We start from the raw sequence: 24517 nt of genomic DNA on the forward strand, positions 1-24517 counted from the left end.
GAGCTGTGTCTGTGGATTTACCTGTTCTGGATATTTCATATAAATGGAATCATACAATGTGTGACTTTTTATGTCTAGCTTATTTCACACCAGGCAGCATTTTCCAGGGAATATTAATGGGTATTATAGTGGCATAGTGCCTAAAGCATTTGACTGCTAACCAGAAGGCTGGCGGTTCAAACCCACCAGCCACTCCTCAGAAGGAAGATTGGGCAATCTATTTCTGTAGTGATACTGCCTCAGAAACCCAAGGAGGGGTTGCTATGAGCCAGATCTGACTCAACAGCAGTGAATTTGGTGTGTGTTTGTTTTTTTTGTTGTTGTTGTTACAGGAAAGAGGGTCTGTGTCCAAATAAATTTGGGAAGTCAGGTTTTTTTTAAGTAAAGTTAATAGGTGTTTGTACAGTTGCTTTTGGTGTTTCTTTGTTTGTTTTTCATTTTAAGACTTGGCGGTCTTTACCATGCTAACAGGCATTTTGAGTCTCCAAAGGGAGCAAGACAGACAGCAGACAGCATTTTCCAGACTTAGTGGCCATGGAAGCCCCCTTTTTTCCCCCCTTAAAAATTTATCTCCCAAGATGGTGTTTCTCAGAAGATGCTGGCCTTGAGATGATTTGAGCGGCCAGGGCACGATTGGGCCAGTATTTTTAAAATCCACTATGGAACAGGTGTAGAAGATGGATTGAGAAGGGCAGGTGGGTTGAAAGCAGGGAAACCTGCTAGTGGTGGTGGTCGGTGCCGTTGAGTAGATTTTTAACTCATAGCAACACAGTGTAACAGAGCAGAGCTGGCCCGTAGGGCCTAGGCTGTAATCTTTACCGGAGCAGCTTGCCGGGTCTTTCTCCCACGGAGCTGCTGGTGAGTTCCAACCAGCAACCTTTCGGTTAGCAGCCGAGTGCTTAGCCATTGGTGCGTCACCAGGACTCAGTCATTGCTAATCTCTAAGAACTTGACAGGCTTCGTCTCATCAGATCTTCCCACCAGCCTCTCAGCAGGGAGGGTTACTACCTGCACTTTGTGTATGAGGAAAGTAAGGCTGTCAATGGTTAAATACCAGGCCTATGGTAACATACGTAGTAAGCGTGGAGCTGAGGTCCAATCCAAGACCGTCTGACCCCAGAGCCTGCCTCTTGAGCACCCTGCCACAAGACTGCCCCAACCAGAAGGTCTAAAAAACTAAGTCAAAGGTGACGAGGCCTGACTTGGAGCAGGGCAATGGGGTGGGAGAAGAGAGGCACCCAGAAGAGAAGCAGAGAAGTGGTCGGGGGTGGTATATGCAAGAGTGGGGTGTCTGGACCTGACTCGGGCCTTTGGAGGGAGCAGCCTGTGCAGTCATGAGGAGTAGGTTCCGCCTCCTCCCTGTCCTGTTACTTCTTCTCAATGAACAATGTGAGCTGGCTCCATTCCCCTTTATCCTACACATGTCCTATAAGCTACAAAGATGAAAAAGCATGGCTCTCTGGGTGACAGTGCCCATCTCTCTAGGGAGTGCCCCTGTCTTCAACCCCAGGTAGCTTCGACCAAAGAAAGGTCACCACACATGTGGCCGGTCCACACTCCCAGCTGATGGCCTAGGAGATGGAGGCTGTAGTGTATTTCCATCCCCACTGCTCAATGTGGCACCCACTCAACTGCCATCAAGTCGATTCTGACTGGTAACAATCCCATAGAACAGAATAGAACTGCCCCCATAGGGTTTCCAAGGCTATAAATCTTTATAGAAGCAGACCACCACATCTTTCTTCTGCAGAGTGCCTGGTGGGCTCAAACTCCCAACCAGCAGCCGAGCGCTTTAACCACTGCACTATCAGGGCTCCTCAGTGTGCCACAGAGGACCCCAATTTTCCACCAAGTCTCCTTAGGCCATTCTGAGAGGCCCTGTCCTGGGCACCAGGGATCCAGGGACAACTACAGCTCTACCCTCCAAGAATTGGGTGTAGAACATGAATTCTAAGGCAGATTTGATATCCAAAGTATTACTCTTCCCAAGTGAAGTTTAAATCGACATCGCCCAAGAGAAATAGCCACAAATGTAATGCTCAGTGTTTTAGTAGCTGTAATAAAAAAGTAAAAAGAAACAGGTGAATTTAATTTTAATACATTTTATTTACCCCAATATTCATTTGAACATTAATGGATATAAAAACTTATCAATGAGCTGTCTTACATTCTTTTTTTCATACTAAGTCTCTGAGAGCCAGTGTGTATTTTCCACTTACAGCACATCTTTGTAGTTCACCCTCGCCACACACGGCCACTAGCCCCTGCAGTGGACACACAGGTCTGGATTGGGTGGGACAGTGATGGACCTCTATGAACTGAGCAGTGGAATGGTGAGGAGCCAGTTGGAAGCCTCCCAGGGTTTGCTGTGGGTGTTTGTCTATTGTGGATTTTACCTTCCTTCCTATACCTACCCATCTCCCACATGTGCTCCAGGCATCTAGATGGGCAGGCTGTTTGAAAGGGTGAAGCTTGGCTTTCAAGATGAAGGGTTTGCGGGTCTGTGCTCTGTGAGTCTTGGTTTCAAATTCTGGTTTCAAAAACGAGGCATTCTGTGCAGATCTCACTTATTCATCATTTATTGAGCAGTTTGGTTTTGCAAGTCCCACGCCAGGTCCTGAAGGCACAGTGCTGAATGCCTCAAGAGACTGAAGATTTAAAGGATAGTGAGGAATGGGGCCATGGGGTGGGTGCTGTATGAGAAGTCCCATATGGCAGGGAGTGGAGGCACTGGAGGCAGCCTCTGATCTGGGCGGGAGGCAGAGGGAGCTTCCTGGAGGTGGTTCTCCCTGCACACTGTTGAAGGACAGGTACACATTGACCAGGCAGATCAGGATGGGGAAGGTCATTGCTTGCGAAGGCATGAGTGTCCAGTGCCATTTAAGGGTCTGCCTGGGGTGGGCATGGGGGAAGGTGGGGAAGGGTCTGTGTAGACCACGTTGGACCCAGGTCCTGGAGCATAGGGAATGCCAGCCTAGGACCTTGAACTGTCACCCAAGGACCAGAGGGGGGTGTCAGAGATCTTGAAGTGGGGATGTGGCGTGGTCAGGTCACATTTTAGAGAGAGTCCCCTTGGCCTGTGTGGAGAATGGACTGGGGAAGGAGACCAGATCCGGGAGCCCTGTCAGGGGCTGTGGCAGTAATCCAGGCCAGAGGCAAAGCCAGAACTAGAACTAGAGAACTGGAAGAGGGCATTGACCCAGAAAATGCAATTTGCGGGGCTGGTAATCCCTCTACTGTGGGAGTGGGAGAAGCATCAAGGAGGGCCTCTGGCTCCGGCTTGGGTGACTGAACGCTTTTTCCCAGGCTGTGTGTGGAAATGCATCAACCCATCTCAGTGTGTACTGATGTCTAAAGTTTCTGCTTTAATGCAGCCACAAAGACTCCTTCCCACCCGACCGCCGCCTCCCAAGATACAGCGTTCAAGGCCCGTGAGTAGCCGGTGGTTCTGCCCCTCCCCACCTAACACTGCCTGAGCCACTCCCCCCAGCCTGACTAAACCTTTGGGAGTTTGAATTCTCCTGCCTTGGAAAAGGAAAATGGGAATTGGCTTTCCCGGCTTCCCTCTCTGCGTGGCATGAGCCTGAACTTGCATTTCCTGGGCCTCTCTCTCCTTTTCCTGAGCAAGTTTGGCAACTTGCAGGTCAGAGCTGTAGGTAGCCAGGTGGCCACCGTGTGGTTTGCCGTGTGTGCATCATTTGAGCAAATGTCTTACGTTGATCCATATTTCTAGCCAATGAGCTTTAAAGCCTTGCTCTGAACGCCTCTTCCTCACAAAGGAAGCAGAAGTCTGGCAGCAGGGGTCTCGTTCCCACCAGATCTTGGTTTGGAAATGCGTTTGATATACCTTCCTGAGGGCAAGGGCTACGCCCAGAGAATATCAGGCCAGCTCAGATGAAGACAGGTACTCCTCCTCGTCCAGGCTGCAGGTGGAGACCCGCTTTCCAGGTAAAGTGCAAAGTAAGGGTAGAGAAGCAGGACAAATAGGATAAATCATGGTTTTTAAAAAGAAATGCTATGGAAAAATACTGAGTGTGGGTCCTATGCTAAGCATTGGTGAAGTTGTTTTCCATTTAAGCTCAGACTTTTGGCCGTGCTGAGGCATAATAACTTTAGCAGGTGCCTATAAAATGGGAAACGGTCCAGGACCCTTGAGATGACGGCTGTTCACCAAGGGAAGAGTTTCCCGTCTATTGTTCAAGGCAGCCATGGCTCCTGTAGCCAAGCAAAAGGGGTCAGGGCGCCCGCCCCGCTGCGATCAGATTTCCCCACAAACTGGTGTCCTACCCCCTCCCACCCTCTCAAATGCACGTGTCCAAATCCATCTTGTGAAAGGTGTGGAGGCCAAGGCGTGAGCAGGCTGGACTGTGTGTTTGTTTCTAACCCCCGGTGCATGCACCCAGCCTTGATTGGGTGGTGGCTCTTCTTTGTGTGGATGCTGGACACTCTATGACACTGTCTGCCTTGCCTTTTCTATTGTATGGGGGAGTGAGAGAGCTGGTGTGGGGCTTTGGAGGGACCAAGATGCCTTCACCTGTAGCAGCTGGGAGTCTAAGATGGGATGGATACATCCTGTATGTCAGTCAAATTCCAGTGAGGACAGCTGTCAAGGCCTGGAATAGTCTGCTCACTGTCATTGGAAGGAAGGCACAAACAGCAAAAATCACACACAAACTCTTGGGGACAGATACCCCCTTCTAGACGGAACCTTGTGACTCAGTGAGAGACACGGTACAGGGATTGGCAGTGTGGCTTTGGAAGCGGGCACGATTAAGCTTGAATCTGGACTCCACTTCCCCCTGGGGGTCTGTGACTTCCAGCAGGCGATCCCACTCTCTGTGCCTACCTTCTCTCTGTCGTATTCCCTCGTTCATAGAGGGGTTTCTGGGAGAACGAACATAGATAACATTTGTAGAGTACCTCGCACGGTGCCTGACACGCAGTAGTAGTGCTTACTCTTCTTAGCAGGATGACAATTTCTAAGGAATGATCCAGTTTACCAACAGCTACCGTTTCTGTAGGATTTTACATATGAAAAATCGTTTTTAGGCCCATCATCCTAGTTGAGTCTCACATTAGCCTGGAAGTAGATGTCATCATCACCCATGTTAGAGATGAGAAAACTGATGCTTGGAAACTTAACCCAAGTCCCTCAGCTGGCACATGGGTCTCCAGACTCTAGAACCCATGTTCTTTCCAACATACTATACTCCCTGGTATTCCAACCAAGCCAAACCCACTACCATCAAGTAAATTCTAGCTCATAGCAACCCTATAGAACAAAGTGGAACTGCCCCTATAGGGTTTCTAAGGCTGTAAATATGTACAGAAGCAGACTGCCACATCTTTGCTCTCCAGAGCAGCTTTGGGTTGAGACCACCAACCTTTTGGTTAACAGCCGAATGCCTTCCCCGCTGCAACACCAGAGCTCCTTTCCTGGTACCTCCATCTTCACATAAATAGAGACAGATTTAGTCTAAAGGACCAGGGCAGGATCTTCAAATGAGAAAAAAAAAAAAAAAATTAATCAGCAGCTATCTGGGCTCCCCATAGAGTCTGTAGGTCAGTGTTAGGTCCTGGAGGGTTGCCAAGCTGGAAAGAATATCTTTTATTTGCCTGGGACTGTGCTAGGCACTTCCATCATTATTGGCTCTCAACATCAAATGCCGTTTCCCCAATGTGCAGCCAAAACTACAGAGGTGATGAGAGCAAGCTAGCCTTTGGGCCCAGGCCTGCCTCTCTTCACTGCCCCTCCTCTCTCCTTACCAAGCCACCTCCCCTTAAGAGTCACCCAGTGGGGAGCTCTCAGAATTCCCTTGAAAGGCCTAGGATCTGGGATAGGCAGGGAATCTCTTGGAAAGCATGATTAGGGCAGGCTTGCTCTCCTTGTATAAATTTGAGTCTTGAAGACAGATAATGGGACTCCATGTTGTCTCACCAGTGTGGGAACTCGTGTGAAGACTGAGATGTGTGTCCAGCCACGTCTGCTGGCCCTTGATGACTTGGGATGGCAAAGAGTATCACAAGAAAACGCTGAGTTGCAGCTGCCTCCACCACTGAGCTTATCCAGGAAATGACTAGCCTGGTGCTCAGAGCTGTACCTCCCTTGGTTTAAGGCACATTAAAGAGGTAGCTTGCTAGGACCAGCTCTCCTGGGCATGGAAGTCAGAGAGGCCTTCCCTGGTTGAATCCCAACTTAGCCATTTCTTGACTGTGCGGTGTCAGACAAGACACTTAGCTTCTCAGAGCCTTAGTTTCATCTCCATAAAATAGGTTTAGGAACTCTCCTCTCACAAGGGTGATGAGGTCATGTATGTATAGTGCCTAATGCCGTCCCTGGTATGAAGTGGGCACACGTATACCCCCCAAACAAGTGCAAAGCAGAGTCACTAAGGGACTCGTTTGAAAGTCCTAGAGTGTTGGTGTTTTCTGCATTCCCAGGTCCCTAGGGGCTGTTCACTCCACGTACACTCATGCAAGCATTGCCAGTGAGGCCACTACACACTTGGTATGAACTTGGGAGAAAGTGGATGTGGAACCTCTCAAGGACCTCAAAGAAGGCAGGCCAGCAAGCTTCCATGTCAGGAGCCAGGAGGGGTCCCATCCCTGGGTCCCATTGAGCCCACCTTAGCTGCAAGCATCCTGGGCTGATGTGGCCTGGGGTGGCGGGGATCAGGGGGCCAGCCATTCAACCTTCCTGGGAGCAGCTTTGTAGCCTGGCACCTGTGGCTGAAGTTCAGACGTTAGCAGAGCATTGGGATTTTCTTTTTAGAAGAAAGAAAAAGAGCAGAAGAAACCATTGCCAGTGTGTCGTGTACTAAGGGGCTGGGGCTGGGGCACATGGGGGAGCGCCAGGCTGCAGTCGGCCCACTTTATAAGCTCTGTATTTATTATTTCTTGCTCGCCATTAAAATCAAATGTGCGTGGTGCTTTTGTATTCAATACACATTTAACCCTGCCGACTTAGATTTCTCAGGTTTTAAATCCAGTGGGGAATTGGCTGGTTTCCCAACTTTCCCCTCAAGTCCCCCTTGAACAGAGCTCTAAATCCCTGGTTAGCATTTTTTTTCCCGGGCGCTGCTGGTATCCTCCAGCTGGTGGGGCCAGCCACTCTTGTCTGTGTGTGGTTTTTGTCCCCTTATCCCTAGCCCCCACCCTCCCTAAGCACCCCAGAAAGATGGATGTGATGGCTGAAATATGGCGGGCTGGTTGTCGGCATTATCTTTTGACTTGGGCTTAATTAAACCATCTTGACCGCATGTGTCAGTGCCTGGCTGTGGCTCTAGCTGTGTATGTGTGTGTGTGTGTGTGTGTGTGTGTGTGTGTTTCCTACCTGGACCTCCAAAGAGGTGGATGTATACTTGTGAGGTAGAGTGTATGTAGATGTGTCAGTGGCTCTGTTCGTGGCTCTGAATGGTTGTCTGTCTGTAAGAGCCATTTTGTGTGTGGCTCTGTCCACACCAATCAGGTGAGTGTGCCTCTGGGTCTGTCTGTGACTGTGCGGGTGCCTGCCTGTCTCTGGGTCTGCTGTGTCTTCCCTCCCTCCCTCCTGCCCGCTCCCTCCCTCCCTCCCCCTCCCTCTCCCAGCTCTGTCTGTTTTATCATCCCTAATGAAGCAGTCTCCTCCATCGATCCTGCTGATTGCCAGCCCATTCCTTTTGTTTGTTGGCGCTGAGCCATTCAGCGGCACTCTGACAGCTCAGCTCGTCTAATTAGCTCTGTTGTTCTTTTTCCCCATGTTTCACCACGTTGCAAGTTCAGTCGAAGTTGCCACAAACTTAATCCCCCCATTTCAGCCACAAGTTCACATTCTTAACCCGCCTTTATTGTAGCAAGGAGCAGCCGTGTGCAGGGACAAGCTGACAGGCCCTAATATCTGACCTTTCCTGAAACCCCAGCCAGGGTCTCCCGGGACAAGGGCAGAAGGTCTCATCGCCCCACCTGCACACCGCTTGTGTGGCGAATGTCTGGGGGCCATGGCAGCCAGGTGATCCTGTTAAGCAGGCTGCCGGAGGATTCTGGCTCTGGCTCTGGCTCTGGGAAACCAGTTCAGAGTTGGAGTGGGTGGGAGAAATATCCATTCACGTATTCGTTTATTCAGCAAATGGTGACTGAATGTCCGCTGTGTGGCAGGCTCTCTTCTAATAATGATAAGAATAGTAACATATATCGTGTCTTCTCAGATTCCAAGCAGCAACATTCATTTGTTTTTCAAAATCTTACCATGTGGCCACTGTATACCAGGCACTGTGCTTGGAGGTGGATCAGGATAAGGGCATCATCGTCTAGTTTAGAGACCCCACCCACCCACCTAAGGGTTTTCTTTGCATTATTGATAAGATGGGAAAGTCCCGGTCAAAGAGAAGCAGGGTGGGCATTGATGGAGCCCCTGCATCATCCCATTCAGGCTTCACAGTGACCTCATAGAAGAAGACAGTGAGTTTGGGGGTGGAGTACACTTGGCTTGTACCATATCTCTGATTTGCCAAGGAAGGCTGAGATCAGACATGCGGAGACCTGAGGACTTGATGAGATTCTGTGAAGACCTTTCACGTAGCCAACTTCTGCAGTGTGTGTTCCTAAGCCATTGTGCTGTGTCTTCTACAAATTGGGTGAGGGTGCCGTTCAGGGATGAAGGCAGATAGGAAATGAACTGTGTATGTGTTCTCTCCATGCTGCCTTGTCCACAAAATCCAGCAACTGTGGCACTTTCTATCTGCCTTGGGCCCCTTATCTGCAGAGAGAAAGCAAGCCCCCCACACTGAGGAGCTTACATTGTTTTTGTTGAAGATCGAATTCACAGATAAAATTTTGTGGTTCAGCTTTTCCCTGCCCTTCTCTGGCACTGCAACTGTTTGGAGGTGACAGTACTAAATTCAAAGCCATGTAATGTTGATTGGACCAGATGAGTATCCTTCTAACGCCCTTAGAAATTCTTAGCCTAAGCCCCACTACCAACTCAGGGGCGGGGGGAGGAAGGGTGTCTCCTTCTTTGGGCCCTCATCTTGGCTTTCAGAGGCATCAGGCCAGGGAAAAAAAAAACCTATCTTGTCACTGCAGCCCAGGCTGTGGGGTTAGGGAGCTGTGTATTTCACTTTCAAATATGCCAATATGACCCTCGTATTGGAGCTGTGCTGCTGAACATGGCCACGTGAGGTGTGCGGTGTCCAGGCTGAGCCCTGCTCAGGAGTACTGGACATCCAATGCCCTGGGACACAGAAAATGATTTTTATTGGAACCCTCTAATGCTTTTATTTGCTTTTTTTCTCCCCCGGTTTGATAGGAAAATGGGCATCCTGCAATGTAGTTGTAAAAGGAGCAAAATAAGCATGTGAATGAACTCCAGAAACAAAATTGGAGTGGAACCTCTTCGTTGTATAAAACCTGTATCTGGCTCCCAGAGCAAGGCAGGGGGAGTTTGTTAGTGAGGGCGCTTTGTTCTGGGCCCTGAATAGACATTATCTCATTGGGTCCTCATAGCAGCCCTGTGAAGAAGCCTGTGGAACTCCCCCATCTAGCAGATGAGGAAACCAGCTCTTCAGGACCACCTCTCCTTCTGAGTGGGCCTCTGAGTTCCAGTTTATGCTGCAAATTAGGTGGAAATGTTGCCATAAGAAAGGGGATTTTGTACCCTGCATCCTGAAAATCGCTAAAGGTCCCTTTTAGGGATGCTTATCCAAATCTTCAGGATGTTTCTGAGCAGCTTTTCCAATTCATTCCCTCTTGGGGGCTCCCCCTGTCTCCACTCTAGGTCCGCCCTCCCCGTCCACATGTCGTTAAGAGACCGAAGAGCAACATCACAGTGGAAGGCCGGAGGACATCTGTCCCGAGCCCTGAGCAGTGAGTACCTACCCCCTTACTCCCCGCCCTTCTGTCTGTGGGGCCAGCGCCTTGTGAAGCAGGAGCCCAGACTGGGCATTTCCCGAAGAAGCATCTGGGGAGCAGGGCCTGATCTTCAGTGTTGGCTTCTACTGGTTCCGGTTGTTAGACCAACAGGAGGCCAGCAGGAGGCCCCAGAACCCAGAAAACCAGGCCTGGACTGGGTTTTGAGTGGTGAATCCCAAAGGTACTTGGACAGACTCCCAAGAATGTCCCCCAGCCCTTTCTCATGCTAATGATGTAGAGTCAGCTGGAGAGAGTTAAGAACTTGGTCAAGGAGGAAACCTATTTAAGGAGGGTCACCACCTTCTTGGTCCTGGTGGTTCCCAAGGTCTCTGCAGCTCAGAGTTACACACAGGACCATCCTTATCTACCGTCCCCCCCACCAGTACCCTGTGCTCCCCTGTGCCATTGCATTTACTTAGTCATTATCATTTTTCTTTCCTACCTCCCCTCAGACCCAGGAACTCTGGGTCAGTCACTGAGTTTTGTGCCCAATATCGAGCATAGGACCCAGCTTAGGGTAGATGTTGGAGAGATGAGGTATGTGAAGGAGGCACACATATAAGCAGTGGCCAGAGGCTGAGTTACCTCAATGGGGCAAGGGTTAAAGGTGCAGACAGCTGCCTGACTTCAGGGCCAGTTTGGAGAAAGTGGCACTTCTTCCAGCCCAGGAAGGCAGTGCTTCTCTTCCACCCCAAGGCATATAGGCTGGCTTCCAGCAATGCCTTAACAAAGTACATGAATCACTCTGGCCCAAGGTTACTGGGGAAATCATAAAAATTCTCCCAAGTATCCTGGAGTCCCTTGGGTAGGAAAGAAGAATGCCCCTCATTTCCATCTTCCAAAAAGTTCTCAGTGAAAGAAGTTAAGGGCGGTGGCAGGTCCTACCAGGAAAGGAGCCAAAAGGAAGAAACAGTTCCGAAATGTGATGCCGTGGTCTAGGGCTGGCTGTGATACACTTCAGCTCTCCCAGAATTCTCTGCTTTCCATTATAGTGCTGCTTGAGAGTGTGTCTTTACAGAACCCATGCAGCTCCTCAAACCATCCCAAGTGCTCTGGGAGTGTGTGTATGTGTGCGTCAGGGGTGCATAGTTATGTGCAATTTGGAAGAGAAGAGTGCCTAGAGTTGGGTGTAGGTTTAACTTTTGCTCTGCACAATGTTGTTGTTGTTGTTATGTGCCATTGAGTCAGCCCTGACTCATAGTGACCCCTCCTTGGGTTTCCGAGGCAGTATCACTACGGAAGTAGGATTGCCCAACCTTCCTTCCGAGGAGTGGCTGGTGGGTTTGAACCGCCAGCCGTCTGGTTAGCAGTCAAGTGCCTTAGCCACTATGTTACCAGAGCTCCCGCTCTGCACAATAGGATGGAGGAAATGTTAAGGGAGCGAACCCCTGGCAATGGCTGGCGTGGATTATGATTGCCCCCTTGTGGAGAAAATGCTGCACAGCTTCAGCGTTCCCCAGACCCTAAAGATTGCTCCTTACGGTGACTGTAAAGAGAACTTTACAGTGACTCTGAACTTTGTCACTTTTCTTTAAAGTCATCTCTTTAAAACTGGGGCAAACCCTTTAGACACTATACTGGGAGATAGGCTCATGGGCCTGTAGATCTTTGAAATCCAAAGCCAAGATTTTCCTGCACTGCACTAAATCACTGCAGACAAGCAGGACTCCACGTTCCACAGAAAAGCATTACCTATTCTGTAGCCAGGTTCCCAATGAGAGGTTGAACTTGTTTATCATGTTTATGTATGTTGTTGCTTTTTCAGACCCAGTGCTAGGGGATGACTTTATTGTGTGCCAGAAAGCCAGTGTGTGAAAATCCCAGTATCCTGGTTATGGCCTGGACTCCGTCAGAATCACTTCCAATTTCTTTCTGCAAAGTGCCATGTTCTTTTTATTTCTGTTTGAGAAACCTTTGGGGTTGAAATGAGCTAGCGGGAGCCCAGTGGTTAGTTTGCTGGGTTGGCAAGCTTAGAAAATAAACGGCAGGGTCTCTGTGACTCTGCATCACAGCCTCTGGCCCGCAAGGAGATGGAGGTTTGTTTCAGGATGTCATTCCAAGCGCTTCTTTCCTTTTCACGTTTTCTCAGTGATGTCAGGGGAATGCTGTTCTCCCATGATGCCACACACGTTTCTGGTGCAACACAGGCACTTTCCTGCGTCTTCCCAGGCTGCCCTCTCCCACCCCCTGCCGTGCTCCTCCACTTCCAAATGCCATGTCACAACAGCATTGGATGTGTTTTTCTCAACTGTCATCAGCTCCAGCTGGCACGACCAACGTCTTGAAACACAGGAAGCATCCAGCGGAAAATATTTTAATAAAACAGGCTCCTCATAAAATATTGTTCTGGGGAGGACAGAACCCAGCTCCACCAATCTGTCGGCATTGTGTTGGGAGACAAACTGGCAGGCAGGAGCCAGATCCTAACGGGCCTTTGTTGGGGGTGGTTCCATGGTAGGCACATGGACTCAGTGCCTGGCCTTTTAATCTTGCCTGGGTTTTCTTAAGGCACGGATTTCTGTCTCCAACAGTAATATCAAAGGGCAGCAGATTTGGGTGGCAGAAATAGATGCAGGATCCTTGAAGTGGAGGAGGGAGATTCAGTCCTCCTGACTACTTGCTCCAGTTCTTACTTCCACATAGCACATTAAGTAATTAACTTGTGGACAGCAAGATGGCTCTGATTAAGGATGAGATGGTGTCCACAGTCTCCTGCAGTGGCTGGCATTCAGGGATTCCTCAAGGCCCTGTGCCTTCGGCCATCGGCCCTCCAACCCATTCATCCATTGAAGTGCCCTTCTTCTTTCCAGCTGATGTCTATCTAGCCAAGCATCCATTCATTCAGCAAATACATTTGAAAATCTGCTAGTGTGAGGTACAGGGGATTTTTAAAGCGAGTCCTCATGCTGAGTCTTCTGTTGACTTGCCACTTGCCAAAATGAAACTTTCCAGGGTCCATTTCTCTTCCTGAATCAGAGTAGATTCTCTAGTCCCTTAAAACCATTTGATTGCAATTAGACGAGCACATCAGAAAGATGTCTGGGAATCATGTCCTCTGTTGTGCAGTTAACAGCTGATTAATATTCAGTTAATATTTCTTTTCTAGAAGGATCAGCTACTTTCATTGTTATTCACAGTGAGGCTGATGACATGCCTGGGGGAGTTCCTAGGGTAAGCGTTAGGGTTAGGAGGGATCAGGCAGAAGGGGCTATGGGTTAGAGGCCAGTTGATAGGCAGTGTGATTGAATGCCTGTTGTGTTCTAGGACCTCTTAAGTTGATAATAGTTTTCCTTCCACAGACTGGGAACTTGGGCTCAGGAAATTGATTGCCCCGTGTACCCCAGGTCATCTACTTAGAAAGTGGCAGGGCCAGGATTCAGCACTCTGCTTAATTTCACATTTTCTCCATTACACCCTGCCACCCTCCATGGGACAGTGCCCATGGGTTCCACTTTAAGTCTGACTTTGCCCAGAGAGACAGCTCCGTGTCCTCTGATGAGTTGCTCAGCACCCCTTCCTTCCCCTTGATTCCCTAGAGCTGAGAATCAGAGCTGTTCCAGACCTCTCGCTGCCAAAGAAGCAGCATCCACTGTTGCCTGGGTGATTTCTACTTGGGGAAGGAAAGAGGAGTAACGTTTACTGAACATCCGTTAAATGCCCTTTTATTTCTTCACAGCGAGTGTGAAAGTCAGGAGGTGGCTTCCCATTTAACAGATGGAGAAACTGAGGCTCAGCATTAGGTGTCAGCATTAGAAAATGATGGCATCAGCTCTGAACCCAGCTGTCGGATGGCAAAGTCCCCGCCCTTTCTTCTCCACCATTACGTTTTTTGTTAAGAACCTATTATGGCTGTGATGAGGACAGCTTCCCACCAGTTAAAGGTGGTCCGTGGTTGTTTTCAGCAGTAGTGTGCATGCCACTGGGCCCCAAGTTATTTCCTTTTTGCTGGCCTGGTAGAGGGGAATTGCCCATCTAACTTGATGCTTAGGAGAGAGGCAATAAAAACCAGCTGTTGTGGTGCTGACTCCAACTCAAGGAAACCCCGTATGTGTCAGAGTAGACCTATGCTCCATAGGGGTTTCAGTGGCTGAGTGTTTGGAAGTTGATCTGCCTCTACATGGGCTCAAACTTGCAACCTTTTGGACAGGAGCTGAGCATGTTAACAGCAAATTCTAACAGGCAGCATTGTGATCAGTATCGCTGCCCCACTCACACTGTGCAGATGGAGGCCAAAGACAGGGAACAGCTGGGGGGGGTTCCCAGATGCCTCCCCCTGTCACTCAGCCGGCACCTACCAAGCCCCTGCTGGGAGGCAGCAGTGGGGGCCAGAGTTGTTGAAGCTACAGATGGAGATAATTACATGCAGCCACCACCTTGTTTAATCTTCACAGCAACCCAGAGAGGTCAGGGTGTCTTCTTAGTCTCAATGGTTAAAGGGCTTGCCATCTCTGGAATAGCAGAAATGAGCCCAGCCCTGACCACCTGCAAAGCCCAAGCCCTTTTGTCCCTTAATGGGTTAGACAGAACACCCTCCAGTCATACAAGGGGCCTGACTGGCTACATCCTGGGTATTTGAAGTTTCACTGTGCTAAATAAGGATGGCCCAGAGCCAGCCACCAGGGGCCCTACTCACCCTGGTCAGATCCATCCAAAAATCTATTCTTTTCGGTTTGTAAAATTGATCCAATAGCCTTCTAGATGATTTGGAAATTGGGGAAGAGACAAATTCACTAAATCCCACTCCTTTAATTCAACTACTCATTAGCATTTCTATAGATTCCCTTCCAGTTTTTTCCTATGTATATCCTACAGAGCTGCACCTCTTGCAATATCAGATCAGAAGGATTTCCCCCCCCCCTTTTTTTATAACTCTGATTGTGAATGACTGCAGAAGATCCCACTGCATGGATATCCATGGTCTCCCTAACCTTGTCCCTGCATTTAGATTGCTTCCAGAAAATGTCAGGGTAAACATCCTTAATTCTTGAAGCTTTTTTCTCATTTAAGATTACTGCAAGAAATGGGATGATTAACAACTACCATTAATTGAGAGCTATGTGCAAAGCACCATTTCATTTTATCCTCACAGCAGATCTGTGGGAATAGGTATCGTCAGCTCTGTTTTATAGAAGAGTAACTAATGCGCTAAGAGGCTGTCACTGCCCTTGGTCACAGAGCTAGTTAGTGGCAAAGCTGAGCTCCCCATATGTCTCTTTTAACACCAGAGCCTGGACCCTTAAACAGTCACATAGGAGGATTTCTGCTCCATGTTGCCAAGTAACTTCTAGAGGACTTACAGCACTTCACACTTCCACCAGAACTGTGGGCTCCCTGGAACCGATGGTCTGGGGGACCCAGAGGAGCATCACTGGCATTAGGAAGGCTTGCAGCTGAGGAGAAACTGCAGACTGTTCTGGATGGCCTAGCCCACGCTGCTCAGGAATGGAAGTAAGATCATCTGAATTGCAGTGCACGACCCTAGTACCCGAGGCCCCAGAAGATTAAAATAAGATCAGAAGAAGCTGCCAGAAGCATTTAGTGAGAGCTCTGCCCAAAGCCCAGGTCTCCAAACATTTTGCGGTCCCATCTCTTCAGACCAGTTGCACCCACACGTGCTCTGGCAAAGGTCCTGCGTTTGCTCTGCCCCCACTTCACTCAAGACCTGGGCTCAGCATGGCTTGGCTGTCCAGAGGTTCCAGACTGTGGCGCACCGCACCCGTGGTTAGAGCCCCATTCCCTCCTACACAGACCGGAGCTGCTCTGGGCTGGGGCTCAGCATCCTGGCCTGCCACTTACCATCCCTGAAACCCTCGGTTAGTCTCTCTGCCCTTTTTAACACAGTGTCTATTAACATCCCAAGGTACAGTGTTGGAAACTGCCCACATGAGACTAGCTAACATGCTAAGTTAACTCAGCCTGCTGGTCTCCCCATCTATGGCCCCAGGCTCCTCCTCCTGCAATGATGGCCATAGCTTACCACTCACTTTCCTTGACCCCTCCCCCACGAACTACCCATTCCCCTTCTTTTGCCACAGTCCCAAGTGTCTCTTGATGTAGCACTGACCATACCATCCACATTGTAGTTCTCTCTCTCTCTCTCTCTCTCTCTCTCTCTCTCTCACACTCTCACACACACCCCAGCAGTCTGAGAGCTTCTCCAGCAGGCAGGGATCATGTGTCTTTCAGCTTTAACACTTCAGCTCCTGGACTAGAGCCTAGCCTAGACCTCTGCTCAGGGGAATTTTATTGAATGACTGAACAAAGGAATCATTGAAACAGGTTGCAGCTTATATAGCCCAGCACTCTGGGGATGGGGGAAGAGTGTCAGTTAACAACACAAGTATGTAAAGAGTGCCTACTATGTGCCAGGGTTTATTAGGATGTGAATATGAAGCTAGCAGCACCTCCCCTACCCTGGCCCTCTATAAGCCAGAAACTATGAACAGCCCAGAAAGCAAGGCTCCGCAGATACCAGCTGGGCCCTGGGCCCCAGGGGGTAGGGGGCAGCTGTCTCAGCATTATTTCCTGGCAGACCACCAGGACTCACTCCCTGAGTGGCCTGGAGTCCAAACACTGAGCAGAAGGTCACAGTCACAATTAGCAAGGCAAGAGGCTCCTGACCTGACGCATACCACCTCTCCCTCTCCCCTCCAACAGTGGGTTATGGGCCTCAGAGACAAAGCCACGCTAGATGTGGAACCTGAGCACAGGCTGGACCAGCGGGGACTGCCAAGGAGCTTCCCTTGACACCTTCCACCCCTGTCCTACCCATGTCCAAAGCCTGAAATGGCCCAGAAAAAAAACAGGAGTCACTACTGCCTGGCCGCTCAGAGAAATGCCACCATTGTTGGAATTAGTTCCAGCTGCAAGACCCAATCTTTAGAATGAATGCCTCAGGATGACATGCCCCGTCCTCGAGACTACTAACTTCAGACACTCTGAAAGGCTTTGCCATCCCAACTGAGACCCACCATTCAGGATTCCACATCTCTGCTTCTCAGGTACCTGTTACGTGCCCAGCACTTTCGCACATACTGTGTTGGTTACTCGTGCTGCTCTAACAATAAGTACCACTAATGGGTGACTTTAACAAACAGGAGTTTATTCTGTTACAGTTTGGGAGGCTGAAAGTTTGAGTTCAAAGTGCCAGGCTCTAGGTGCTAGGTAAAAGTCTCTCGATCTTAGGCTTCAGCTCTGCCTCTTGCTCCCAGTCCAGTGAAGCTGAAGGCATTCTTCACTCAAGTGTCTACTGCCTGCTGAGGCTGACAAGCCCAAGGTTGACAAATAAAAATGGCACAGTCCCAATATTACCAAAGCACATGGCAGGCCATTGCTTCAAGTCTATTAAGAATCCCAAGGTCGGCAGATAATATGGCAGGCTGCTGAATAATGACTCAGCAACATACAGGACTCAAGCATGCCAAAAGCTAGAGACCTTCTTCAAAGTTGCTTCCTATATACTAGAAGCAGACCACATCCCTAAAGTTGCTCACAGTAGTTTCTACCATAAGTTGACTACCAGTCTCATCATGGTGAATACTACATCCAGCTACCCAGCCACTCAAAACCAGGCCCGGCCAAGTTGACACATAACTGTAACTACCATATGTGTCTTCTCAGCTAACCTCCTCTGACACACACACCCCCCAAAATCACATGACATCATTGTTAATCCCGTTCAACACACGAGGAAGCCAAGGCTGGCTGTAACAGGTGGAATGACTGGGCCCCCCAGCCCCACCCTATGCTGCCATGTTCCCAGGCTCAGTCCCCAGACTTAGACTCTTGGCAGGCAGAGACCATTATCAGGGCCCCATCCTCACGTCCAGATAAAGTTAAGTGTCCCAAGGTGTCCCTATCCCCATCTTCCCTCCACCAAAGAACCTAGAGAGCGGGAGAGTGGAGTGTCCTGTGCTTGGGCCTCTCTGCCTATGTGAGTGTCCACCCAGTGGCCTCGGCAGAACTGCTTAGGGCATGGGTATGTTCATATGATTTTGACATGAGTGATTTTTGCTGAATGAATGAATGTATAGATTGAGAAACAACTGAATAGATGGATAAATGAAGGTTGGAAAGGCAATGAATACAACCCAGCCCAACAGAGAGGAGATAGGGGCTATTCAGCCAATAAGGCCTACCTGCTGCCATCCTGAAACCTCACATCACCCCTACCTTGAATATCTCAGTCCTTGTTCTGGTTCAAGGCCTTCCATGACCTGACCTCTGTTAACCTTGCCAGCCTCCTCTCTTGAACCCTCACTCTAACCTCAAGCTCTGTGCCCCCTCCACTCCAGAGATACCTCCAGGCCATTGTGCAACATCTGCACTCATGTCACCTCCCAAGTGAGCCTCATCCAAGAGCCCCTAAGGCAGGTACACTGCCACCACTGCCCTCTGGCAGGGCAAATTCCTGACAGGGTGGAAGGACTTTGTCTCACATGCTTGCCCATCCCCACTAGACGACCAGTTCACCTGAAAGATAGAAGTCTCTCATTGGTATTCATGACTTACACAGCAGTGATTCTTCTTGTTACTGTTTTTAAGTAGAACACCATGTTTATCACACATACAGCATATACATTTGTAGGTACAAAGATCCTGTGTACATTTCTGTCTCCAGTTCCTCCTAGCGGAGAACCATCCTAACCTTTACCCTGGCTCACTCAGGGAGTAGTTCCAATCCAGTTCTGGAGCTTCCTCTGTGGGTGTGGCATCAACACTCTGTGGGGATAGGCCCCTCTATCCTGCTTCTGAGCCTTTTACTATTTTTTTAATATATGCACACACTCAAAGTATGGTCTGGAGCATGGGCAATGTGTCGTGGTGATGGAGAGGAGGGGGCGTGGCAGAGCCTCCAGGGTGAGGGTTCTCTCATGGTTCTGGTATGCTATGATAAGCTCAGGGACTGGGTGGTGCAAATGGTTAACGCTAACCAAGAGACTGGAGGTTTGAGTGCACCCAGGGCGCCTCAGCAAAATGGTCTGTCAGTCTGCTTCTGAAGACCAGCCATTGGAAGTCCCACAGAGCACAGTTCTACTCCGACCCCATGGGGTCGCCATGAGTCTGAATCAACCCAACAGCAACTGGTTTATGATACGCCCAGCTGAGGGCCACTCTGTAGCCTTGAAGGCAGGGACTGTCATGTTCATCCTTGAACACCCGGTGAAGACCTGGCACAGGATGAAATTGCTCAGAATCTGTTGACAGAGGAGCATGACAAGTGGAAAATATTAAATACATTCACTATGTGCCAGCCACCATGAAGGCATTTGACAGATATTTTGATTTAACTCTTTTAAGACTATCAGGAAAGTTGTAGAATCCCCATTTTACAGATAAAGAAATTTGAGGCTCAGGGTGGTAAAGTGACTTCACCAAAGCCACCTGGCAAGGAGGTAGAGGATGGTGGAAGGCTGGACAGACCCACCTGCACTAGGCAGGCAGGACCTGGCCTCACCTTGGGTCTGTCCCTGCTCATCGGCCCCACAGGAACCATGTTGCCAAGGGATGCCCAAGTAGCCAGGACATTTACAAAGTAAAGATCCTTTGTGCTGGACTGAGATGAGTCATTTAAAAATGGTGACCAGCTCCCCTTCATTACCTCCGGAGACCAAGTCCTTGCTGATTTTTTTTCCTTCTTTATCTCAAGTACATTTAAATGTCAATTAAATTTGAAATATCTACATTTGTCAGCATTTCATTTTGGGCCAGCGTGATGTGCTGCTGATTTGTCCACGCGATGTGACACATGAAAAAAACTCTCAAGATGCAGATCTTCCTCATTAAAAAATAAGCCCCTGCGATACCCAGTGCGGCAGAGAGCCACAGAGCACGTCCTCACTTCCCGACGCCGTGTCTCTGACATGGTATTTAAAAAGGAACAGCCGCGCCTGTCACCACTGTCACACGCGCGCTAACCGGCGACACGTTAAACCAAACATTAGAAAGGGTTCGGGAAGTCATCTGCATGGTAACTCGGTGCAGGATGAGGTGGGCAGAGGCGGGCGCTGCCATGGGTAGATGACGGGGCTCTGAAGAGTGACGGATAGCAGGTCTTTCTTTCTCACCGAGACTCCAGCAGCCCTTGCTGGGAAGCCAAGTTTGCCATGACCTGCCTTTTCACAGACAGCTCTTTGTGTTCGATAAAACCCAGGCAAGTGGTAGGTGGCAGGCTGCAGGGTAGTAGCTGAATTGGGTTAATGAGGCAAGAGGTACACTTTTTATATATTTATATGTATATATTCTGCCTTAAGCTAACAAAAAAACTTAAACCTGGATGTTTTCAATGGTTTATCCCTTATCTCTGACAAATATCTGACTGTACGTTTCATGAAAGAACATAAACAGTTGAATTTAAATAAGTTTATTTTGAAATCTCACCTTTTATTAAGAGTAGAGGGGAAATACCCTGCCTCTCAGTTTACTGTTTCAGATCTGTGAAATGGGACAGTCAGGACCGAGTAGTGGTTCAGAGTCAGGCCAATCCATATTCAATCCCAGGCTCTACTTTAGCTGCTGTGTGGCCCTGAGCAAGTGACTCCCTCTCTCTGAGCCTTGGATTCTTCATTTGGAAAATGGAGATATGGTGAAGAATTAACAAGAAACTGTGGCCAGCATTTTGCCCAGCCTGGAAGTACTGCTCATCCATCATCATCCATGCAGCTGAAAACACACGAATCTGGTCAAACCCCAGGGCAGACGTCTCACCTGGATGTCCTGTCACTCTCGAGAGACAGGTGAGGTATTCAGAAGATACCCTGGACCCCTGCCCGAACCTCTGCCCAAGTAGCTTGGGCAGGAGAGTCGTCTGCAGGACCAGACAGTTTGTGAGCTTAGATATGGAGGCTCCCTCTCCTCCCCCGCCTCCACACCCCGGCCCCCTCCCTGATGACTGCAGTGTGGGGAGGCACTGGATTTTGACAGTGACATGAACTGCAGCAGCCTGAACTGACATCCAAGGCCCAGACCAGCTCCGTGCTCTCACTTGAAGTCACAAATCCCTGGCAGGTTTAGTGGCGTTCACCTAATGCACCAACCTGTGCCGTGTGCTTCCTGTCAAAACCAAGGGAGAGGGCCCAGTTTGGCGGGTGTCAGAAAAGTGCTTACCCAGAGCCTTGTTCAGTTTGACCCAAACGGGAGCATCCCCCTCATGGGCGCCCTCCACCAATCCAGCTGATGGGAGCACACGGGCTCTGGTAGTGGTCAGCCCTGGGCTGGGATCCCTGCTAGTCACTTCCTGGCTGAATCCCTTCATCACTTCTCTCTTGGTCACCAGTGAATCCCCAATACTCTGCTAGCACTAGGCCTGCTCCCAACAGGCACTTGGAAAGTCTACGACACGCGGGTAGATGGGTGGATTGACTAAAGAAAGTTCATCCTCTATAAATAATCAGTACAGCAGTACCTTCCTGCTGATCTTGTGCAAGGAGTAGACGTAACAGAGGTAAAGCCCCTGATCCCGGGCCTGCAGTTGCTGGGGGCCATGGAGTCGATCCCGACTCCCAGCGACCCCACGTGACAGGGTAGAAACGCCCCAGAGGGTTTTCTAGGCTGTCATCTTTCTGGAAACAGATTGCCACTGGGTGGGTTCAAACCTCCAACCTTTCCATTAGCAGCCAAGCACTTAACAGTTGTGCCACCAAGGCTCCCTAGCCTAGTCCCTACTTGTAGATATTATTTAAAACATTTTTTCCAAGGCTCCCGCCTGCCCCTGTAAACTTGGCACCCTCATCCCCAAACATTGTCCCATATTATGGGTCTTGGCATCTCAGAGGACAGATGGTGGAATCCCGAGAGGAGACACTTTCCTGCCACAGCCCCAAGCTGGCAACGGGAGACGTGATGTGGAGGGCTTCAGGAATGGCTGAAGCATGTTCATGTGTTGCCTTATTGTTCATTTGTTCAGTCAACAAACTTCCATTGTGATACTGCAGTGCTCCAGGCAGGCGTAAGGAGAAGCCAGGCCTCTGCTTTTGAGGAGCTCATCTCAAAAACAGGATTGCATGGTATCTGTGAAGTGCAGCGGGCGGCCCAGAGAAGCCGAGAGGCTAGCCTGTAGCTCTGGTTTGTTTTCCATCCTGGTGCAGTGGAGGTGGCAGGAGCTGGGCTGCCGTGCTCAGAGGCTGGCCAGGGCACCACTCAGACTCAGCTCTTCTTCCTGCCTCTGCTGAATCCGAAGGAAGATGCTTCTCCTGGTCGAAGAAGGGCTCGGGTGTATTTCGTCTCTAACACCCAGCAAGGCAGCTGGAAGAAGAATAGAACACTGAACCCACAACATTCTGGTGTGGGACCCTGGACAAGTGGCTTCCCCTCACTGAGCCTCAGCCTCCACTTAAGTACAAGGACAGGACTCTGCTTGGCTGACCTCCAGCGCAGTGAGGAAACGAAGGCACAGGTGTGACAGTGCTCTGGCCTGCTGCGGCGCTTGGGTTCAGCATCTGGTCTAGTAAAAAAGCATGTTCTTGGGTAACAACTAGATTAGCACCAGTGATGACGGATAAGGACAAAGCCCCATCCAAATACAGGCTCAGTTTATCCCTGACAGTTGTTGCTCCTTCTTTATCCCCCACCATGTTTTCATGTACTTTTCTTTGACACATTACCCTTTCCTGAAATAAAATCTTAGTGGAATTCCATCACACAAAGGAGACTTCATGGGTTGGAAAGCAGGAGTGGGGAAGATGACAGCTCCATTCAGTCCCTTATCTCTCCTACCTACCCTCTCCCCAGACTCCACCCCAACCCCCCAGGAGTCCTCAGACAAGCCACAGCCCCATCACCCAGGGCAGAGGCACAGAATGCCACTCCCTGCACAGCACACAAGCCAGGCGAGGCAGCCTTGGAGCTGGGATTTGAACCACGGTCTGCCCCATCCAGTTCGCATCTCCTGAGCACACAGCCTCTCACGGGCCCTGGCCCGTGTATAATTCATAGGTGCCAGGCAGCGCCTTTCTCCGGGCTGTGTATGCGTTTGTGTTTATAGAGATAGAGCTCACAGGTGGCTGACAAGGGAGATGTATTTTTTATAACAATGAATATTTAATTTCCACATCACAGATGAAAAAGACTCTCTGAAGAGGCATCTGAAGGAGACTCCAGAGAGCAGCCACTAATCAGAAAAAGGGCCTGCTCACGAGAGTCCTGCACGTGGCTCACTTGTTTCTTTAACTTCTTTATTTTTTATTTTCTTCCTGATTATCGAAGGAGATATGTTCATTGTGGACAATGTGAAGACACAGAAAAGTATTAAGAGGCAGGAAGAAAATCACCCATAATCCCACTGGCTGCCATTGACATTTAGACACATCCTCCCAGTCTTTTTTCTGTGCATGTTTTTGTAACTAAATGAAGGAGGATGCTGCTGTTGTTGTTGTTTTGTGCCGTTGAGTCGGCCCCGACTCACAGCGACCCCTCCTTGGGTCTCCGAGGCAGTATCACTACAGAAGTAAATTGCCCAACCTTCCCTCTGAGGAGTGGCTGGTGGGTTTGAACTGCCAGCCTTCTGGTTATTTACATCTTGATTTTTTAAAAATTCCTTAAAAATATTAAGTTTGATGGGAGCATAATGTTCATCCAACTGTACCATAATTCATTTCACCAGATTTCTACTGCTGGAAACATAGGTTGCTTTCCATTTTTTCCTATTACAGAGCAGTGGTGAACAACTGTGTGTCTAACTCTTGCTGCATTTAGGACTAGGTAAATGGAAGTGGAGTTAACTCAGTTAGAGATTATTAGATCATATGTTTAAGGCTCTCGATCCATATGGCAAATTCACAGTTTCTTTTTTTACCCGGGACCAGCTCCCACACCTGGGGACCCACCAGGCCTCTGGTGACTTCTGGCCTTCCTCTGGGGATCCTGTCCACTAGGCGGGCAGGGTCAGGACAGGCGCTGAACCCAGCATCAGTCCTAGCCCCAGGAAGGGCGTTGGCTGGGCCCGGCCTCCAAAGTCGTCCTCCCCACCGCACCCCGCAGAGTCCTGATGGTGCCCCTAACTGTCTGTTCTCTTCTCTTCTCTTCCTCTGCCCCAGCCTGGTAAAGCCCTTGCGACACTACGCGGTCTTCCTCTCTGAAGACTCTTCTGATGATGAATGCCAGCGGCAAGAGGGCCCAAGCTCTGGCTTCACCGAAAGCTTTTTCTTCTCCGCTCCCTTTGAATGGTCTCTCCTTCCTTCTTCCATTTTCCCGACGAGACGCTTGCCTTGAGCTTGGCTTGGTGACTGTCCATGGCAGCCCTGGGGGTGGCCTGTTCTGCTTGCTGTTGGTATGGGGAGGGGTGTTGAGCTGCTGCCTGCTGGGGGCCCGAGTGCCAGCTTGCAGGGTGAATGCTACCTTCATGCACTCTCGGGGCACCATTCTGCCAGCTCCCCAGAGGAGTGAAGTGACAGGGTTCTGTGATGTGAAATGGTGCACGGGTCCCCACCCCTCAAAATGCACTTAATTGTTCATTGAGTTGGTCACTACAGTTACCCTGATTGCTTTTGCCAGAGTCCCCCGTCCTCTCAGCACATCTTAGAAAGCCCATGGAGATGGCAGGTCTGATTTTAAGATAAAAGAAAGTAACTTTCCTGTTAATAGCATGTGTGCCTACATGTTAGCACACCCAAATGCTTTACTGAGCTGCCTGGCT

General features: G+C 49.6%; 1 protein-coding gene across 1 annotated transcript in view; it reads left to right on the forward strand.

The window, feature by feature from the left end:
- The window catches only part of DENND1A (DENN domain containing 1A), a 581826-nt gene that overhangs the window by 552144 nt on the left and 5165 nt on the right, over positions 1-24517 (forward strand). Inside the window, exons 20-22 of the mRNA XM_042780373.1 lie at positions 3375-3431; positions 9752-9840; positions 23919-24047. Of these exons, the coding sequence (XP_042636307.1) occupies positions 3375-3431; positions 9752-9840; positions 23919-24047 (275 nt within the window). The remainder of the gene's footprint in view (positions 1-3374; positions 3432-9751; positions 9841-23918; positions 24048-24517) is intronic.

This window comes from Orycteropus afer, unplaced genomic scaffold (genome assembly GCF_000298275.1).
Source record: "Orycteropus afer afer isolate SDZICR_OR568_19922 unplaced genomic scaffold, OryAfe1.0 scaffold00037, whole genome shotgun sequence".
In the NCBI taxonomy this organism is placed as follows: domain Eukaryota; kingdom Metazoa; phylum Chordata; class Mammalia; order Tubulidentata; family Orycteropodidae; genus Orycteropus; species Orycteropus afer.